Raw genomic sequence first — 22,063 nt, forward strand, 5'->3', positions numbered from 1 at the left:
TCTCAGGATGGGCCTGTGAACCTCTGATCATGGAAATTAAATCTGCGGCCATAGTCATGATTTGTGTTTCAGGAGTAGGCTGAGGTAAGGCTTTAGCAGAAAGGTGCTTGGTCTTGCTGGCTGCCTTAGCACGTGTGTAGGCCTTGATAGACATGGACATGGGAGGCCTAGCAGCTCCACGTGCAGGAGTGACCTTATCCACAGCAATGGTCTCGGGCATTTCCTCGGTTTCAGTATCCGGAGGAAAATCAATAACTGGCGTCGGTGTGGCCTCCGGTGTCGGAGGTATCGGTAATGCGGTGTCTTCGGTTCGGAGCGGTGAAATAACTGCCTCAGATGGAACCAAGGCACTCGCGGTAGGTTTTGGCGTGGTGTCGGAGGAAGACGCGGGCCGAGGATGTCGGTCCCGGTCTTTTCGTTTCTTAGGAGTCTGCGATGTCGGTAGTTCCGACGGCATTGTATAAACGAATTTTTCGCCGAAAAAGTCTTCAGCGAACTCCACCCGGTGCCTTAGAGTGCGCTTGTTGAAGCAAGCACAGGCGGCACAGGCCGAGACGTTGTGGTCTGGGCCAAGGCAAGGAAGGCAGTAAGAGTGGAAATCCTTATGAGGTATTTGTTTACCACAAGACAAACAATTATTTACTTTTTCAGTAATTTCTGACATCGGCTGAGGCAAGAAAAGGTCCCCAACGGGGTACTTAGCTTTTTGATGACTTCGGAATCGAAGAATACAGGAGCTGACCGACCGGCACTTGCGAACTGCTTCTGCTTCGGGCACCGCGCGGCAAGAAAGACTGAAGAAGATGGCGTCTGCTGATGCTTATATACTCCAGCCGCTCTGACGTCGGAGAGAAATGCGACATCAGCCGACGTCGGACCCATACTTTGGAATCCAGCCGACCGAAGGGCTGCCTGAGGCAGGACAACCCATATGTTATGACTGCAGTTGCATTCTTGAAGGACATCAAGAAGAGCAGCAACTACAGAATGCTAAACAGAAAATACGGCTCGATAATATGCATGAATTTAAAAAGACTGCTGTTAAACAACTGTGGTTTGATAATAAATCTAGAACGCAAACAGTTTTAGCACAAAGATTCAGGCAAAAGAAAGTAGAAATGGCTGTCACCAAGCCTAGGGAGCCTATAACAAGGAAAATAACAAGGGATCCTATAGAAGTATCAAAAATATTTTGAACGTCTGTATAAAGCACGGAAACATGGAAATCAATAAAAGGTACAAATGGAAATGTTTACAGAAGAATTAAATATGCCAATGTTAGAGGTAGAGAAGGTTCAATTACTAATAGTTAGGACAGAAGAAGATGAGATAAAAAACGGTGATATATAACCAATCTATAGGAAAGTCCCCAGGAATAGATGGTATTCCTATGGAAGTTTGGAAGCTAGGAGGGGAAAACCTGATAAAGATGTGGAAGGTTTTATTTAACAGTATTTTAAAAGGAGGAGAAGTACTAACATCCTGGAAGAAAGCGGTACTAGCTGTAATACCTAAAGAGGATGAAGACCCATCGGCTCCAGCTTCATACATGCCCATGTCAATACTAAACCATAATTATAAAGTGTTTATGTTTAGAATGGCTAAAAGAATAGCAAAAGTTATGACAAAATTGATAGATATGGATGAATGTGGTTTTCTGGAGGGGAGGCAGACATTTGACATTAATAGAACAGTGATGATCCGGGCGGAAGCAGAATGTAAGAAAATACCACTACTGTTGCTAGGTTTTGATGCAGACAAAGCATTTGACAAAGTAAGTAGGAACCTTATGAGCAGTGCAATGGAAGCATTTGTATTCCCTGATAAAATTATAAGGTTGATTAGGAGGATATATCAGGGATCGGAGGCTTAAATTAAAGTAGTCGGGGTCCTCTCTGATAATCTCCGCTTGAGCAAAGGAACCAGGCAGGGGTGCCCTCTCCCTTTGTTATTTGCATTATATTTAGAACCATTGGCAAAGAAAATAAGGGACGCAGAAATCCAAGGATGTAACTGGTATGGTACTCAGGAAAAGCTGGTTCTATGTGTAGGTGACATTATGTTATACCTAACAAAACCAGAATGGGACATTATAGTGCTAAGGAACATACTGAGAGTTTCACACCTTTTCAAAATACAAAACTGAAGCTAAAACAAAGGCAACAGCAGTAAACTATGTAGTCACATATGAATTAGTTCAGCAACATTCATACTAATGGGACATGAGAAAATGAAGTCTTTAGTATCATTTTTAATCCGTACTCCTAAAGTGGCAGCTAGGGATAAGTGGGGAAATACAAAAAGTGAGGAAATGGAAGCTTTGTTATACGGATATCGACAGTAAGATACAAGCACTTAAAAGTCTTTTAGTCCCTTTAGTTTTATACACAGGTCAGGCATATTTTTATCAACCAGAGGAGAAGTCGTGGATTGTAATTAATAAAGAGCTGAAGGATTTTACCTGTACGGGAAGATGGCAAGAGTCAAGTGAGATAAGCTGATTCTTCCAGTAGAACAGGGAGGATTGGGATTAGGGAGGATTGGGATTACCAGTGTTGAAGGGCTATTTCAGAGCAACACAGTTAAGGCTCCTATACACTGCACAAACAGAAAACTATAATTCAAAGTGGAAATGATACTGAAGAAACGGGGGAAGCACAAGTAACAGGGAAAGACTGGGATTTTGGATGCAGACCTTTAAAGAGAACAATAATCATACAGAATATTACATTCATAAAGTAGCAGAAGGAATTCTAAGAACTAAGCTTATACGGGAATGAAGAAAGGAGACTGCCAATAGGGATAAAGACAATAGGGAGCGGGAATATACTAAAGAAAATTGGCAAATGAACCAAGGTAGAATAACTAGAGAAGGAAAGGTAATAAGACTGGGAAGATGCCAAGAACTTATCTGGATTACAGGTTACAGATTGCCTTCCATATTAAGGATTGTATCAGAGTATACGCAATGAGAAAGAAATATGGGGAGACCAACACTGGTAAGAGTTTTTGGTAGAATCTAGAACAGAAGTTGCCGTTAAGAAAATAATAATTGGTGGAGCTTATAAAATATTGCATAATAACTATAAGACTCAATCAGAGGTGGTTAAGAAGGATTGGGAAGAGGGAATGGATAAGCAATTCACAAAGAAACAAAGGGGGGGGGGTATATGTATGTTTCCCAAATATGCAACAAAATCTAGACGATTTAGGATCTTTGCCTGGAAGTGTTTTCATATGTATTTTTATACACCAAAAAGGCTCCAAAGAATTTTTCCTCAGGTAGACATCAAATTATGGAGGTGTGACGGGGAAGAAAGAGGTAACTGGGAACATATTTTCTGGGAGTGTAATAAGTTGGCAGACTTTAAAGATTCCCTGCAGTCTGTGCTGTCAGAGATGCTGGGGGAGCAAACAGGAGTAACTAGGGAAATTATTATGCAGAATCGGAATTGTCTAAACATAGTAAGGCCTTGCTGAGTCTAATTATGATGGGTGCCAAAAAAGCAATACTAGAAAACAGAAATCTAAACCAACTTCACTAGAAGTAACGCACATAGTAACAGAGATAAAACAACTGGAACTGGGATCTTTGAAAAAACGCAGGAGCAAATTGCATAGGAAAAATGGAAAGTGTGGAATCGATACACGCTGGGGAGGAATAAGGTTTAAAAGAGGGCAGGATTTGAATAAGCAATGTAATGGCTAACTGACAATGACTGGACATCTTAAAATGATGTATAATGTTTGCAGCTACAGTTGTATTGGCATGATTTGTAGGGTATAATGTTTGCAACAGAGATTGTGTTGTTATGGTTTACTTTCATTTATATAAATGCAAGATTGCCTATGTCATACATGAAAATTTAAATCAGCTCTGTGTGTTCTGACTGCTGCCTTAACTTCTCTGTTAGCATGTCTGTGAGCCCTCTTAAGATGGGAAATATGTGATTGCCTATAAGAATTTAGAACTTTCTTCCTTTTATTGCAGAACCTATTTATGTAAGTGTTCAAACATAACAGCTTACTTTTAAATTCTTCAGAGTATTAGGCAGGGGGAGTTAATGCCTTATGCAGCTATTTATGCAAGAGCAAAATTCAGAGGAAAAGCCTTTCACTCAGTTTACATGGTGTCTTAAACAAGCTGACTGCATGTCTGTTGTACTGTACTAGCATCTTATAGAGCTGTGAGTTGTGCAATATGCTTGCATACAAGACTCCATTTATAATGAAATTTAATGCTTAGATATGCAATATAGAGGATTTAATTATGTGTTTTTTACGTTGTTTTATGTTTAACTTAGTCACTGCCAGCCCATGGTTATACCAAATCTATGCAACATCTGTCAAATGCCTTCTTCATAGTATTTTTTCATTTGTATTCTTGCGTGCACTTCTTAGTTGTTGAGGTCTTTGCTATTGTGGCCCGGGCTGTGGATCAAAAGGGTCCAGGGACCAGATCACTTACCTAGTTAACAAAGCATAAAAATAAATACAAACATACATAAATATATAATTTAATTCCGGGCAGGAATGTACTGAAATTTAAGTTAGGTCACCAAGCAGCTGCAGGAGATTTGCTTTTGAGAATTGCCTTAATAGAGCTGCATTTACTCATGTTGGCGGTCTGCGTCTGACAACAGATAATGACACCTGACAGAGCAGTATTAGTAAGGTGCGAGATCCAGGATACTGCTCCCCTTAGCAGGGATGCTCAGCATGTTTTCTAGGTAGTTGGCATTTACACAGTTGGAGTAGTGCTGCATATACTTGCTATTTGTAGGGTAGTTTGCATTTACACAACTGGAGTAGGGCTGCAAATACTTTCTATTCATAGGGTAGTTTGCATTTACACAGTTGGAGTAGTGCTGCATATACTTTCTATTTGTAGTCTGACACAGTTTAATGCAGTGTAACTGAAATCCCATAGAATAAAAGTATTAGGATTTATACAGATATTGCTTATAGCATTAAGGAAGCTAATATGACTTGCCGGGGTTGTGGGAGGGGAATCTATAGCTGGCTATGAAGTGGTATTTGAATGCACACGGAGACTTGAATTTCCAAAATTTCAAAATTAGGGTCACGTGAAATTTGCATTGACATAAGCAGATCTCTACTAAAGGCTGACTCACCCATGAAGCTGCCTGTAGCTCCAAATGCATGACTGGTGCTAAATCCAAAAACAGGGGATGCTTTCAAAGCACTGAATCCAAGTATCTTACACATGTACATGTGCTTAGAATTAGAATTAAGAAATCTCAACCACTAGGTGACTGTACTCAGATGAAGGAGGATATATTTTTGTTAAGAATCCTGCAACTGACTATAACCACTTTACTGTATTCAGACTTGGAATTTGACAGATGGGAATGATGTGTAGGCAGACTCTATTAGAAAGAAGACACTATGGGAGGCAGCAAATGCTACAAAATGCAACAGCCTGGTAAGAGAGGTGCAGAAGACTTACTGCAAAGCAGGAGGGACCATTAGCCATGTCATCCCAAATAGACACAGTGGATCTCCCTAGTAATCGAGGCTAACAACCACTAGGGCCCTTAAAAGCCTAGCCATGCAACACATCAGCTACTAAGCCAGTTACTGACACATTATTTGCCCCTGAATTCTGGCTTCTAGATGATGGCAAAATAACACTCAAAAGCAGTGACCTTCCTGCTTCTGCTGCATACTGAGTAAGGTCAAGCATACCCTTCTGCATTTGCCCTTGAGTGCAGTGCCTAAGGTCATTCACTCCCACATGGACCACCCCCAGGTTGCAACTTTATTTGTCAGGATAGAGGGATCAGAGCTCTCACAAAGTCCTGGATCGTGGCTCCATAAAGTCAGCTATTATCCAGTTTTTGGCAAGTCTCACCAGGGTACTATCAGTGTTCCTCACTATGGAGTCTTATATTACTCAAATGTGTGCTAGAATCCACTGTAGGCCTTAAAGGCTTGTGACAGGCACTCTTCTGAGTCACCAAAGTATGTTTTGATTATATATCAGTGTGACCTGCATCTAACGAGAAACAAGTAAGTGCAAACACCAATTCGTCATTTGTTGACTGTGTTTCGGAGTGCAAAAAAGATATTTTCTCCTTAGAAAAGTTGTGCTCTAAATGCGTGTCCCTCCAGTTGGAGGTATTTTACTTAGAGGAAAATGTTCGTTTGGAACAAGTTCCCTTTGGACTGAGACATTTCAAATTCCCTAACTGCGTTACTGAAGGTGACCAACTGTTTCGGCGGTTGGTTGGTTTATTTAATAATACAGGTTTGACTTTCATGAAGTTGCTCATTGAACATTACAAAGAGTCACTGGAGGCACTTAGAAAGGAAATTGAATGCTTGGATGCAAATATTAGGGCATCAAAAGCATTCACTGAATTAGCGACTTTGTACTTTGGTATTAATGCCAAACTTGACAGAATAAGAGCCTCTATAATAGATAGGAAACAAAAGAAGTTAAAACGGGATATGCTGGCCTACAAAAATAACACTGCTTATTCTATTAAGAAAAAGTCAGTTGATAATAGTACTGTGAATACACAAAACAATATTTTTGTGGCGAATAATAACAACCATGTAAATAATAATATGAGTACCACTGTAGAATGTCCATCTGATGTGAACACCGCTGTAAGTGATAACACAGCGATGAACGGTGCAAATGTTAATGAATCCTTTGCTAGTGTTGTTTCTACTACAAACAAGAATGTTCCTTTTCTAATGGACAAAGCAGGGAACACCAAAGTTCCCAAATGGTCCGGGAAAGTACAAACGAGGAGCAAAGGGAAGGGCAAGTACCGGAAGAAGAACTGAACTACAGCATTAATGTATTAAATTTAACTCATGAGATTTTGCCAGTTAATGTTATATCTTTGTTACAGAAAGGTTTTAATTTTATTCCATCAAACAATGTCAATATTCCAAGGCTTATTGTTGACTTTAAACTATATTTGAGAAAGCTGAATTTAAAATATATTTTTGATGGGGTAGTACAGATTGGAACTAGTGAAATGCAGTTAAAGAAAAAAAGTACCTACAACCCCTTGTTAAATTCCACCTTGTCTGTCTTTGGGAAAATGTGTGAACAAGAATTTAGGAAGTTTTATTTTCACAGTAGTAGTTATAAGGACAATCTAACTATTGGAGAAAGACAGGCTTTATATTACATTGTCAGTAAAAATGATTGGCGTATAATGAAAGCTGACAAAGGAGGAACCATTGTAGTGATGGAAGCCTGCGATTACAGTACAGCTATGAAATATATGCTTAGTGATGTAAGTTGTTACAAACTAGTAACTAAGCAATGTATTTTGGCCAACTTTAGGAAAATTGATGTTTTACTTTTTGATTTACTAACTCAAGGTAATATAGATAATATCACCTTTGAGTTTCTGAATAATGAAAGTCCAAGATTGGCCAAAATTTTCGGCATACCGAAACTTCACAAAGCTACTAGTACCATTCCATTTAGACCGATCATCTCTGCCAGAGGGTCCAAAACAGAATTTATTTCTATGTGGATGGATAAATGGCTAAACCCAATTGTACAACAGACCAAGTCTTTTCTTAGGGATTCTTGGCATTTGTTAGAACTATTGAGTGAATTAAGTATTGATGGTAAATCATGTCACTTTGCTTCATTAGATGTTGTGTCACTATACACAAGTATTAATCAAGAAGTTGGTGTTGAATATTTGAGAGAATATCTAACTGTGTACACAAACATGGACAATAGTTTTGTCAACACTTTGTGCACTTTGATGGATGTTATTTTAGAGAATAATTTTTTTCAATTTGAGGATTTATATTACCAACAAATCTCTGGAATAGCTATGGGTGCACGAGTTGCGCCAAGTTTTGCAAACTTAGTTATGGCCATGTGGGAGCTTAAATTCTTGTTTTCTCACCCTTTAGCAAAGCATATTGTTTTCTATAGAAGATATATAGATGATTTGTTGTTTTTGTGGAGTGGGGATGAGGTGACATTTTTTGAACTTGTTGAATATTTGAACACTTCGACAGAGTTTTTAAAGTTCACTCTTGGCCACTTCGGAGACACTATAGATTTTTTGGATTTACATTTGGAAATTAACACAGATAATAATGTGTTTGTTAGTAACATCTTTCGTAAATCTAGTTTTGTTAATCAATACTTACATTATGACAGTTTACATCCCAAATTTATGAAAAAGGGAGTTGTAAAGGGACAATTTATTCGTTTAAGTAGATTAACTAGTAAAGATGTGGTATTCCATTCTGAAGCAAATAAGTTAGCTTCCTTTTTTGTTGATAGAGGTTACAATATTTCTTGGATAAAGAAAATATTGGATGAAGTTTTGAGTCTAAGATCCAATGTTGCATGTCCTATCTTATTTACTACCCACCTTACATCTAGAGGTACAAAAACAAACATTGGTGTGAATACTTTTTCTTTGGCTTTTCCTATTCCAATATCAAATGAAATGGATTGGATAAGGGATATTATATCTAACAATTGGAAGGTTATTTTTGGTAATAGTGATTTGTGTTCAGTAATTGGCAAGGCACCAATGTTTACATATAGGAAAACTACCAGTATTAAGACAATAGTTGAATCTATTAGACAACCTATGGATGAGGTCGCTTGTTATGGTACTTTCCCGTGTAACTGTTGTAAGCAGTGTAGATATATATCAGGGAATAGTTCAATTCTGTTTAAACACATTAATAAGACCATTTATAGTAACGGTCATTATACGTGCAAGACACAATTTGTTGTCTATGTGGCCATTTGTGATTCCTGTGAGCAATTTTACGTAGGTAAAACTATAAGGGAATTATATAAACGCATCTATGAGCACAATTTGGCCATTAAGAAAAAGGACTTGTCAAATGCTCTTGCTAGACATGCTTTAAATTGTAGTTTGTTCAAAAAGTTCAGATTTTCAGTGCTGGAAAGTGTTAATTTTGATTTATTAGCTGGGAATTTTAAAGTATTTTTAGAATGTAGAGAAGCCATATGGCAGATTATGTTAAATGCGGATCAACCACCTGGGTTGAATGACGTTATTAATATCAAATGTTTTTTGCAACTCAATAGGATTTAAATATTTAAATGTTCCAACATATATATATATATATATATATATTTTTTTTTAGTTATAAATAGCTAATACGTATATGTCTTTAATTAATTAATTATTCTACTGTTTTGTGGTTGGACAGTTTGTAATTCATGTGACATCATTATGTTTATTTAATCACTGTGTGATTTCTGTAAACCTTTTCTGATGAAGTTCATGAGTATTAAATGTGAACGAAACGCGTAAAAAGGTTTTCACTTGGCTTATTGAATCCTTCACTACACTGTGATTTGACCATTGTTTTACTTAGTGCTGCATATACTTTCTATTTGTAGGGTAGTTTGCATTTACACAACTGGAGTAGGGCTGCAAATACTTTCTATTTGTAGGGTAGTTTGCATTTACTCAGTTGGACTAGTGCTGCATATACTTTCTATTTGTAGTCTAACTGATACAGTTTAATGCAATGTAACTGAAATCCCATAGAATAAAAGTATTAGGATTTATACAGATATAGCTTATAGCATTAAGGAAGCTATTATGACTTGCCGGGGGTGTGGGAGGGGAATCTATAGCTGGCTATGAAGTGGTATTTGAATGTACACGGAGGCGTGAATTTCCAAAATTTCAAAATTAGGGTCATGTGAAATCTGTATTGACATAAGCAGATCTCTAACAAGGCTGACTAACCCATGAAGCTGCCTGTAGCTCCAAATGCATGACTGGTGCTAAATCCAAAAACAGGGGGATGCTTTCAAAGCACTGAATCCAAGTATCTTACACATGTACATGTGCTTAGAATTAGAATTAAGAAATCTCAACCACTAGGTGACTGTACTCAGATGAAGGAGGATATATTTTTGTTAAGACTCCTGCAACTGACTATAGACACTTTACTGTATTCAGACTTGGAATTTGACAGATGGGAATGATGTGTAGGCAGACTCTACTAGAAAGAAGACACTATGGGAGGCAGCAAATGCTACAAAATGCAACAGCCTGGTAAGAGAGGTGCAGACCGCTTACTGCAAAGCAGGAGGGACCATTAGCCATGTCATCCCAAGTAGACACAGTGGATTCCCCTAGTAATCGAGGCTAACAACCATTAGGGCCCTTAAAAGACTAGCCATGCAACACATCAGCTACTAAGCCAGTTACTGACACATTATTTGTCCCTGAATTCTGGCTTCTACATGATGGCAAAATAACACTCAAAAGCAGTGTCCTTCCTGCTTCTGCTGCATACTGAGTACGGTCAAGCATACCCTTCTGCATCTGCCCTTGAGTGGAGCGCCTAAGGTCATTCACTCCCACATGGACCACCCCCAGGTTGCAACTTTATTTGTCAGGATAGAGGGATCAGAGCTCTCACAAAGTCTTGGATCGTGGCTCCATAAAGTCAGCTATTACCCAGTTTTTGGCAAGTCTCACCAGGGTACTATCAGTGTTCCTCACTATGCAGTCTTATATTACTCAAATGTGTGCTAGAATCCACTGTAGGCCTTAAAGGCTTGTGACAGGCACTCTTCTGAGTCACCAAAGTATGTTTTGATTATATATCAGTGTGACCTGCTGGCTGAGATTTCTTAATTCTAATTCTAGAAGGCTTGGCTAGTGACTTCTTATTCAGAAAACACCAAAAACAAGAAGTAGTCCGGTAATAGGATGAAAAAGATCATCCATTTAATACATCCGTCCTGGTACCTCGGCAGTTCGCCTTCAGTGTTTTTGGTGTTTTCTGAATATTTGCTTGTGGCTTCTGGTGTTTTTCGCTAGTGACTTCTTAACCAGATTACCATAAGTGTAGTAGTGGTGGTCTGCTTGTCTTGCTTATATATTTTGCAGTGCTGAGAGAGGATGGCCACCAGATCCATCAAGTATTTACTTACTACTCTTTCAAACTGAGTGAAACTGGGGGAGAAATGTACTTTCTGGTAATTATGAGGCAATTTGGACACTGCCTGAAAACATTCACACTAGTTACTAAAGAGCTGACTGTGATTCAATGTTTGCCAAAGTTTGAGTAATTTTAGTGATATATGAATACAAAGTTTTTAATCAGATGCAACACAAAGTAAGTTGCCTAGTACTAGTAATCATTATTCATATTTGAAAAGTTCAGCAGCACACAACCTGGCTACAAACTGTGATGAGTCGCTCAATGGAGCTCATACAATTATGCTCAGCTAAAAAAGGAATTAAGTCACCTTCATCAAGAAACTCAAAGGAACACATATAATTAAAAACAAAAAATATTTTACTGAATTGTAGCAAATGTCCTAATAGTACAAGGTAAATCCATTTACCTAACTGAGAAGACTTTCAAAACTTGAAATAGTCAAGTTAACAGGCAAGGGGCTGTATGCAAATAAAAAAAAAAAACAGAAATTTTTCACCTATTTATGAATGTTAGGAGATAATTAGGCTGAAAACTGGTCAAAAGTTTAAGAATTTGTATTCAATGACCTGCTGTGTCTTTGATTACAAAGTATTTACCATGATGTTTGCTTGTGTCTTTCGGCTTTTCCCGGTTAGGGGTCGCCACAGCGGAACTCCGGTCCGCTAATGATTAGCAGTAGATTTTTACATGCTGGCTTGCAGGGCCTAACGCACAACCTTCAACGAAGGAATGCCCATTCACGCATGTCGCCAAACAGAAGATGCTCTAACTGAGAATCGAACGGGCAACGTCTAACTGTGAGGCGACAACGCTACCGCAGCACCACCACCGCAGTAAAGTATTTACCATGATGTACAGTAAAGTATTTACCATGATGTATGGGACTAATTAATTTTAAAAAATTTTCAAAATTGAATTATGAACAAAAAAGTGAAAGGAAATGTCAACAAACTTCACGATGGAGGGACTGATGTCCTAGGTGGCGAAGAAAAATGACCACAACAGAGCACAAGTAAACAGCATAATCAAAAAGACATGGCAGCGTTAATATAAGCCACCATACTTCCGTCTCTGAGGAATCAGCCTCACGTGAAATGAATACATAATTTAACGCTGGCATGTTCTCGTTAGGAAGAATATTGCAAAGATCAATCCTAATTTCAACAGCTTCAGCACTAGTACTGCAAACGTTTGGTGGCAAACAGAAACCAATAATGAATGAATTTGTGCCCATAGATAACAAAAGCTGAAACAACTCCAATACTTTCCAGAGAATTTCTCTCCTGAATAGCCAGTGCATGTATCGGCAAGCATACAGTACAGCCACATAAATCATATTCACATTAAAACCTGTGCCTATCAAACCCCATTATACAGGGGTCCTGATGTTAGTGTGTGATCCAGGGAAACAGAAAACATTCAGTGTGTGTTGTGCAAGAACAGACAATCACCAGTGATGGAGGTTTTAAATAAAACCACTTTTCATTCCCGTAAATAAAGTAAATTCTGATGAACCTGCTGATAGCTCCAAGTGAAAGTTCCTTCTTACCATAGTTGCTCTGGCTATCAGTGAAAGGACTGGCACTTGGATCCAGCTGTCTGTGTTGAAGGTGCGTACAGAAATGTTCTGGCATTGTGGTGTAACCTTCCTCACATGATGACTCCTTTGGATCAAGGGAGACTTTGGCACATTCAATAACAATATCGTGGGTTTCCAATCTCTTCCACCTATACAGAGGATATAAAAGACTTAAAAAAGATGCACATGGAAATCTGTTTACTTCTTTCTCCATAAAGCAACCACTTCTGATGCTTCAACAGAAGCCCAGCAAGAAATTAACTTGTCCACACCACACTGAATGACATACCAGCAAGCACATCAGGACTGATGTTGAAGTTTACATATGAAAACCCCACATGCTTAATTCATTCGCTCCAACGAAGCTCTGGAAGAGTGCACCATAGTTTCCAATGGATGGAGCCTAAGCTTTTTGACAGAATCAAATTGTGTCCTCATTTCAAATATCTCTGGAACCACAGGTGTGACTAAACAAGTGTAAATGGCAAATTCTTCAGCACAAACATTTTTTAAAGTGGTGGTATTCTTTATGTTGTACATTTTAAAGTGAATTTTGTAAGTCACAATAAAGTACAGTTTTGTACCTACCATAAATGTAGATGTCCGAACTGGATAGCATCTGCAGTCATAACAAATGGGTTGTCCTGTCGTCAGGCAGCCCTTGATCGGATTCAAAAGTCTGGGTCCGGCTGATGTCGCACTTCACCCGACGTCATCTCTGCTGGTCCTCGGGTATAAAGGCATCAGCCGACGCCATTTTCCTCAGTGTTTCTTGCCCCAGATGCCAGTTGCCCTCTTGGAAGGCTAAATTTTGGATAAATGCCAATGTTTCCAAAAAAGTAGAAGGCAAACACAAAAAATAAGCATGTATGTACATATATACAAACAAATACACCATAAGAGACCCCCCCCCAGCTAGCTATTAGGAGGGTAAATACCCTAGGAGTACCACAGAGGGGAAGGAGGGTGGGTAATCCTGACTGCAGATGCTATCCAGTTCGGACATCTACATTTATGGTAGGTACAAAACTGTACTATGTCCTTCATGGATGCATCTGTAGTCATAACAAATGGGTAGAATACCATAGCCAAACTAGGGGTGGAGGAAGAAAATTTATGGTGTAGTTAGGATCCCTTGCAGTACAGCAGTGGCAAACCCTGCTCTGGATCTAGAGTATAGAGGTAAATTATAATGCTTGGCAAATGTATGCACGGAGGTCCAAGTAGCCGCCTCAATAATGTCCTTGGTTGCCACTCCTCGTAAGAAAGCTGTGGTAGTGGCTGTAGCCCTTGTAGAACGAGGTCTTATGTTCTGTGGAATTGGTTTTCCATGGTAGGAGTAACAGAATCTTATGCAATTTCCTATCCATTTGGAGATTGCCTGTTTGGAAATTGCTTTTCCTTCCCTTCCTGTTGCATAGGCTACTAAAAGCTGGTCAGTTTTTCTGTTACTTTTGGTTCTGTCCAGGTAGTAGCGTAACTGCCTATGTACATCCAAGGTATGCAGCAGTCTTTCCCCCTGTTCTGTGGATTGGGAAAGAAGGTAGGTAGGTGGATTGCCTGGTTTAAAGACACTCTGGATACCACCTTAGGCATAAATGTAGGATTAGTTCTCATGGACACCCTATCTTGATGGAAGATTAGGAAGGGTTGCACTGCCATTAAGGCCTGTAGTTCGAAACCCTCCTTGCTGAGGTAATTGCCAGTAGGAAGGCAGTTTTCCATGACAGGTGTTGCAGATCTGCTGTTGCTGCTGGTTCAAACGAAGGGAGTGTCAACTTTTCTAGCACAAAGTTCAAGTCCCATGCTGGTAATGGTGGTTTCCTAGGAGGTTTTACATTCTTGATCCCTCTGAGGAACTGCCTGTGTAGAGGATGCGAAAAGACAGGTGGATCGAAGCTGTATTCTGCTGAAATAGCTGATGCATGTATCTTGATGGAGGAATAGGACAGGCCTGTATGTAGAAGCTCTGCCAAGTACTCCAGAATGTTAGCAATATCTATGTTCGACACATCTTTTCCTCTTTCAGAACTCCAAATGACAAAACTTTTTCCATTTTCCTGCATAGTTCCTTCTTGTTGAAGGTCTGCGGGCTTCAAGGATAATGTCTTTAACCCTGGGTTAAGTCTGGGTTAGTTGCTGCTATGTGATGTTCCAGGCAGTCAGTTGCAAGGTTTTTAGGTTTGGATGCATGATGTTGTAGTTGTTCTGAGTTAACATCAAAGGCATCAGGGGTATTGACCACATTCTCTCCCGAGACATGCTCCTCAGCAATGGGTACCAGTGTTGTCTTGGCCAATTCGGAGCTATCAGTATTATCCTTGGACGTTCCTCTTTGATTTTCAGTAGTACCTTGTGCATCAAGGGAAGAGGTGGAAATGCATATGCTGTCAGGCCTTTCCAGCTGAAGGATAGAGAGTCCACCTTCCATGCAAGTGGGTGGAATGTCCTTGTGCAGAATTTTTTGAGCTGGTGATTGAGTGGGGAGGTGAATAGATCTATTTGTGGCATTCCCCGTTTCTTTGTGATGGCCTTGAAGATGTCCGGGTGTAGCATCCACTCGTGAGCATCCGAGGTGGTTCTGCTTAACATGTCTGCTAGGGTGTTCTCTTTTCCTGGCACAAAAATTGCCTGTAACTGGATGTTGTAGCTGAGGGCCAGATTCCAAAGGTCCAAAGTCATTCTGCATAGGGGGTATGAATGAGTGCCTCCCTGTTTGTTGATGTACCACATGACTGTGGTGTTGTCTGTCCTTATCATCAAATGGCCTTCTTTGAGGAATGGTCTGAATTTTTGGATTGCCAGTTTTACTGCCAGCATTTCTTTTTGGTTTATGTGCAGGTGCAACTGGTCTTGAGTCCACAATCCTTGTATGCATTTGTCCAGCATGTGCGCCCCCCATCCTAGGTCTGAGGCGTCCGTTGTGATGGTTTGGCTTGTTCGAAAGTTGTGGAAGGGCAAGCCTGGGTTTGACTGGCTTGCTTGAGCCCACCATAGGAACTCCTGTTTTAGGCATGGGATTAGTGGGATTTCTGTTTCTAAGCTGTGCCTGTGCTGAGACCATAAATTCTTTAGGTACCACTGTAGCTTTCTCATATGCAGTCTGGCATGTGGGACCAAGATTATGCATGATGCCATGAAGCCCAAGGCCTGCAGAACTTTTCTTGCTGTTAGTTTGTTCTGCTTTGTTAATGCCAAGAAGTAAAGAGGAGTTCTTTTGTTTTCTGCAGTTAGGAATGCCATTTGTTTTACTGTGTCCAATTCCGCCCAAGAATGTTCTTGTTTGGGATGGTATCAGCCTTGACTTTTGTAAATTGACTGTGTATCCAGGGCTTGTAGCAAGTAAATGACCCTTTGTAAATCTGTTGTCAGCTTGCTTTTGTTGTCCGCTTGTAACAGGCAGTCATCCAGGTATGGATAAATTTGGATTCCCTGTAGTCTGCAGTGAGCGATTACTGATGCCAGGCATTTTGTGAACACTCTGGGCAGTAGATAAGCCAAAGGGCAATGCTGAGAATTGATAATGCTCTGATCCTGCAAGAAATCTGAGGTATCTTCTGCAATTTGGTCGAATGGGGACGTGCAGGTATGCCTCCTTGAGATCTAGAGTTACCAGCCAACACTCCTTGCCCAGCATGGGAAGAAGTTGCTGTAGGGTCAGCATTTTGAATTTTGGGACAATGATTTATGTGTTTAAGGCGGACAGGTCGAGAATAGGTCTCCAACTTTTCTCTTTCTTGGTACTAGGAAGAGTCTGGAGTAGAATCCTTTGCCCTGTTCTGTTATTGGTACTCTTTCCACAGCTCTCATCTTTGTTAATTTAAGCTATCTGCTGTAGAGCTTCTATTTTTGATTTGGGGGTAGGTTTGGCATTCCTCTTTTACTGGTAAGGTGTGGAAGTGGAACGGTATCCTTGGTCTATGGTTTGCAAAATCCACTTGTCTTTTGTGATATAGTGCCAATTTTTCGAAAATAAGGCTAACTTTCCGCCTAAAGGTGCTGCTATTTGCTCCCTGGTAGGCGGTGTCAAAGCCAAGTCACTGTGATTGTCCTGTTGCAGTGGCAGTGGTTGTGTCTGTGCCTCGGTTATTGCCTTGCCACTGTCGTCCTCTGTAGGCACCTCCTCTGGATTGATTTCTGCCTCTAGAGCGTCTATTCCTGCCAGTTTGGGATTTTGTGGAGTCTGGAAAGGACCAATTTTTGGCAGGCCAGTTCCTGCTAAACCTTGGGGGCTGAACCTGTAAGAAATTTTTAACTGTTTGTACAGATTTTGCCTTTTCTTCCATTTTCTTCATTACTTGCTGGGCAGGTGTACCAAATAGACTGGCCTTATCCATAGGAGCATCTAACAGCTTTGCTTTAACATGATCCGGTAAGACCTGTTCTTTCAACCATGCATGCCTTCTTATCAATGTGCCAGTCATGGCTGATCTAAATGAAGCCTCCAGTGCATCATAGCCACATTTTAAGGAATGGTTACTAACCTGTTGGATATTATTCACCATTTCTAATACATATTTCTTATCTAAGGATTCATCAGAGGACAGTTTTAGTTAACTGATCAAGCATAAACTCTTGGTATTGGATCATATGAAACTGACAGTTTAAAGCTCTAGCTGAGAGAGTAGCAGAGGTGTAAACTTTTTCCCCATCTCTAAGGACCTGGATTCCCTTTCAGAAGGAATAGGGTTTTGATGTGGTCGAGGCTACTGCCTTAGGCCCCTGGGATATAGTTGGGATCTGCAAGTGGGGCCTTGAATAGGTGGTGATGAGTGTCTGGCACCCTGTAAAATCTATCTGGTTTGGCAGGGGCTGGAGGTAAGAATCAGGAGCAGTGCAAACATCATTAAATGCATCGTCCACAACAGGCAGTACAGGAGGTATAGCTAAGGGCCTATGTTGAGGTAAGTGCAGAAAAGTCCTAAGCCTTTTCTTGAATCTGAGAAATCTTGTCCCTGCCATTGGAATTGTTCTCTCATGGCATGTAAGGTTTCCCCAAAGGAAAATTCCTCTGGTGGAGAGGCAGCTGGAATGGATTCTTCAGCATCGAGTCTTCATAAGTAGAAAAGGAGCCTCTGGCTGGTCTGTAATGTCTGAGTCATCCGCAGAATCATCAGAGGACACTGGCTCGGGGCTCTGCTCTAGGTCTCTTTTCTGGGGGCTGAGAGGCCCTGTCTGGGTGAGATTGGGATCCCTTAATTAAGGATATTAAATCTTCTGCCAGAGTAAGCATTTGTGAACTAGAAGTGGGCCTGTGTGAGGGGCTTAACAGGCACTGATTTAACAGATTTGGCTGCTTTAGCCCTCGCAAAGGCCTTAATAGACATGGCTGCAGGAGGCCTAGCAGCACCACGTGCTGGGGTAGAGACATCCAAAGGGATGGTGTCTGATAAATCACTAGGAACCACAGTTGTAGGCAAAATTTCTGAGGCCGATTCAACTAAGGTAGCAGGAGCCTCAGTAGTAGTCATGGATTGGCTGAAGATTGACCGGTTTTCTCGGTTTCGGCGAAACCGAGACACTCATGCTTGCTTAACCGTGGTTTCGGCGAAACCGCGGACCGCGAGTGTCGGTCTTTTCTTTGCGTTTTTTAACAATTTGGGTAGTCGGAGGATCCGACGGCATAATACGCAAAATCTGAGCCGAAAACTGTTCAGCAAACTCCGACGCCGGTTGAAGGAAGCACAGGCCGAACAGGCTGCTGTGGTCTGGGCCTAAGCAAGGCAGACAGTAAGAGTGGAAATCTTTATGAGGTATTTGTTTCCCACAAGTTAAACAGTTATTGACTTTTTCTGACATCGGCTGAGGCAAGAAAGAGTCTACGGGTACTTAGCTTTTAGAAGTCTTGAAGTAGTATTCGGTAGTAGTAATCTCTGGATCTGACCGACCGGCACTTGCGAACAGCTTCTGCTTGCGGCAAGAAAGACTGAGGAAAATGGCGTCGGCTGATGCCTTTATACCGAGGACCAGCAGAGATGACGTCGGGTGAAGTGCGACATCAGCGGACCCAGACTTTGGAATCCGGCCGACCGAAGGGCTGCCTGACGACAGGACAACCCATTTGTTATGACTGCAGATGCATCCATGAAGGACATACACAGTAACTATTGAGTTTGTAATATTTTGTAAACAACTTACAATATGTCATCAACCACTCAAGTTACACACATAATGTTAGCAGCATTTTGTTCATCCAGCTGAGAGCTTTCATTTGAGGCTAAACAGTTCTGTCTGTGCTACATGGTTGTTGAGATATTTGGAAAATCATAAAGATCACGGCAATATAAATAAATATGAACAGAAATTAATATCCTTTTACCTTGTATAAGCTTTAAGATGAAACATTTTAATACTTTGTATGTAGCATGGTTTTAAAATTATTAATGTACACAAAAACAAGCAAGATTTCACACGTAGATGCGAAGGTAGGCTGCAACTGCAGGAAGCACTATAGGCATCATCCAGCTGAAATAAACTAAAGAAAATTACAATACAAAAAGCCATAGAGGCTAAATTATGTCCAAGATATAACTAACAAATTGCAAATGCATTTATTTACTTTATAAAGGGGCTAGAAAGAGTATTCCTGCACTCTCCATTACTGCTGTATTCATTCTTGGAATTATGTTTGTGCTGCAGTGCTTGTGCAAACAGATGGCTTTCTAAGACAATAAAAAATTTTTGAAAGCTGTACAACCTCACAGTAAAAAATGCAATAGTTATGTGAATGAGAATGCTGTGCCCCCAATGTGGAAACTGCAGGCCAGACTTACTCTGCTGCAAAACAGTGTTTAGTACAGTTCTTAGATTTACCAATGCAGGCATTATATTAACTTTCACTACTTCTGTTAGGTATAGCACACACAGCTGCAGTTTACATGCACCTACCACACCATTTTCTGTTTGAAACCAGCTTAGGAATAGAATTACTCCTGAATTCCCAAGCTCCTTGTTGAAATGGCATATATAAAAGTTTTCAGTCAAGCAGTTAGTAAAAAGAACTGTGAGGTTTCATAACCATTACATAATCAATATACCAAGATCAGGGGTATTACAAAGAACTTTTTTTTTTTTTTTAAATTCTAAACAGATCACTTAATCAGCATCACCATTAATATACCACTAAATACAGATGCTCTGTATTGTCTTTCTCTGTCTGGTTCAACCCCTAGGTTATCGGATCCTAAGCCAGCCATTTCTTCATGACTTCAGCTCACCAAGTTCTGCCTCCCCTCTCCACAATGCCTCATTTCCCAAAGAATATCACAGATTAAATTTTCCCCGCTCTTTTCAAACCTATATAAAGCACCAGGCTAATTGAGGAGAAACTTAGGACCCGAACAGAAAGGGAAAATAACCTCTCCCACTCTATCATCTAGGATGAAAAACTCACCATACAGGTGGGGAGAGGAGGGAGGGAAAGTGGAACCAGACAGAGAAAGATAACATGGAACAATTATTATGGTAAGTACATAACTTTCATATCTGATGCAGTCTTTTCTGTCTGACTTCAACTTGCAGGACACAGTCCCCAGCCAAGTAACACCTCTGGGAGGTTCTAAGGAAGGACATTACACAATACTGTGGAACCAAATAAAGCCTTGGACCTAGACTGAATGTCCAGCTTGTAGTGAGACCCAAATGTGGGAGGCTCTACCAAAGTAGCAGCCACACATATATAGAGACGCTCTGGAGAAAAAAGCTGTATAAGTAGCCATAGCTCTGATGGAATGACCTTTTGGTTTGCAATACAAGGTCTTACCTCTCAAAGTATAAAAAAAGGAACTTGGATAGTGTACCTTCCACAGGTTTGCCCAATCTAAACTTTGAAAAGGAAACAAACAAATGGTCAGACTTCCTGAAAGGCTTAGTCCTGTTCAAATCGAATCTCAATAGTCTATGTACATCCTTAATAGAAACATTGCAAATACACTGATTTAGATCATTTTCAGTAGGCACCTCTGGAAAAAATGAAGGGTCTGTGCGTAGAAACACCCTGTCTTTATGGAAAACCAGATATGAGGGAACAGCATAAAGAGCTTGTAATTTGGGCACACACACACCTGGCAGAAGCAACCACCATCAGGAACAATGTCTTTCAAGATAAAAGCTTCAAATCCAAAGTAGCAGAAGGCTCAAAAGGGGGACCTGCAACGACCTGCAGCACGGAGAGTACATCCCAAGGAAGGTATGGAGTACCAAACAAGACTGCATAATAGGAAAAACACCTTGGAGAAAAACTTTGGAGATTTTCAAGGCATTCAAAGGTATACCCCTGCAAACATGAAAATTAAATACAGCTGCCAACTGCACCTTAATCATGGCGTAACTGGAACCTGGGTTGATCAAGTCCAAAGAAAGTCTAACACTACCTCCAGGGGAGCTGAAAAAGGTTCCAAGCAGCGAAAACTGGCTCAAATAGCAAAATGTTCCACTTACTAGTATACACCCTCCTAGTAGACATCTTCTGGGAAAAGGACAAGAGATGTGCAATGCTGTCTGTAAGCCTGGGGTACCTGGCCATCAAGGCAACTGAAGAAACCAAGCAGTTAATGAGAGTCTGAAGTTTGGGCATGTCCAAGTCCACTGGATGGGAAATGAGATCTAGAAAGGGATCCAAAACCTAGGCATGTATCTCAGAAGAGGACAGAGGAAGGGGGACCACAGCTGATGGAGACAAAAGGGAGAGAGAACTATCACAGTCACTCTTGAGCAGTCTGCCTTCTGAAGGAACGTTACTATTAAGGGAACTGGTGAATATGCATACAGGAGAAGAAGGGGCCAAGCATACATGACAGCATCTGTGTGTGACTGTTCCTGAGGAGGGGCTAAGACATAATAGCTGGTGCAGTTGGTGTTGGAGGGTGAATTAAATAGATCACAACAACGAGTGCCCCAGTGCTGAAAAATCTGAGTGGCTACCTTCAGATTCAGAGACCGTTCATGAGGAAGAATGTTCTTGCTTACAATATCTGCCAAAATGTTTGACTTCCCTGGATGTACATTGCAATTAGAAATTACTCATGTCCAAACCCTCATGGCCCTCAACATGGAGGGTAAGACTGGGTTCCCCCAGTTTGCTCAGATACCAAACAAACGACATATTATTGGTCTTCATCAAACTCACACTGTCAGGAGACCCTCTTGGAGAGACTGCAATGCAAGGAGGACAGCTCTTATCTCAAAGACATTGATGTGAAGGTTGGCCTCCAATGAAGACCATGTCCCTTGAACTGTCCTCCTTTTGAAATGCACCTTCCCCCACCTAGGAAGGGAGGTGTCTGTAGTGACGTCAGGGGGAAGAACAAACTATCTCCTGATGGCCACGGATGGAGACTCCAACCAACAGTGAACTCGATTGTGACAAAACTATGTCAATATTATGCAGAAATCCACTAGATAAGTCAAATAGGAACACTGCACTGCAAATGTTCTTTGCAGAGCCTTCATATAAGTACCTTGCTAGAGAGACTAGACCATTTGACTAGAAGTTTTAGAAGAGTACGCACAGACAGT

The 22,063-nt window shown here is 40.6% G+C and overlaps 1 protein-coding gene across 2 annotated transcripts in view; it reads right to left on the minus strand.

The window, feature by feature from the left end:
• LOC122791001 (hamartin-like) overlaps positions 1-22,063 on the minus strand; it is a 1,885,581-nt gene that overhangs the window by 1,490,719 nt on the left and 372,799 nt on the right. For both annotated transcript variants that reach the window (XM_044058745.1, XM_044058744.1), the window contains exon 4: positions 12,518-12,696. In XM_044058745.1, the coding sequence (XP_043914680.1) occupies positions 12,518-12,696 (179 nt within the window). The remainder of the gene's footprint in view (positions 1-12,517; positions 12,697-22,063) is intronic.

The sequence above is a fragment of the Protopterus annectens genome, chromosome 16.part0 (genome assembly GCF_019279795.1).
Source record: "Protopterus annectens isolate FY-2018-M chromosome 16.part0, PAN1.0, whole genome shotgun sequence".
In the NCBI taxonomy this organism is placed as follows: Eukaryota; Metazoa; Chordata; order Ceratodontiformes; family Protopteridae; genus Protopterus; species Protopterus annectens.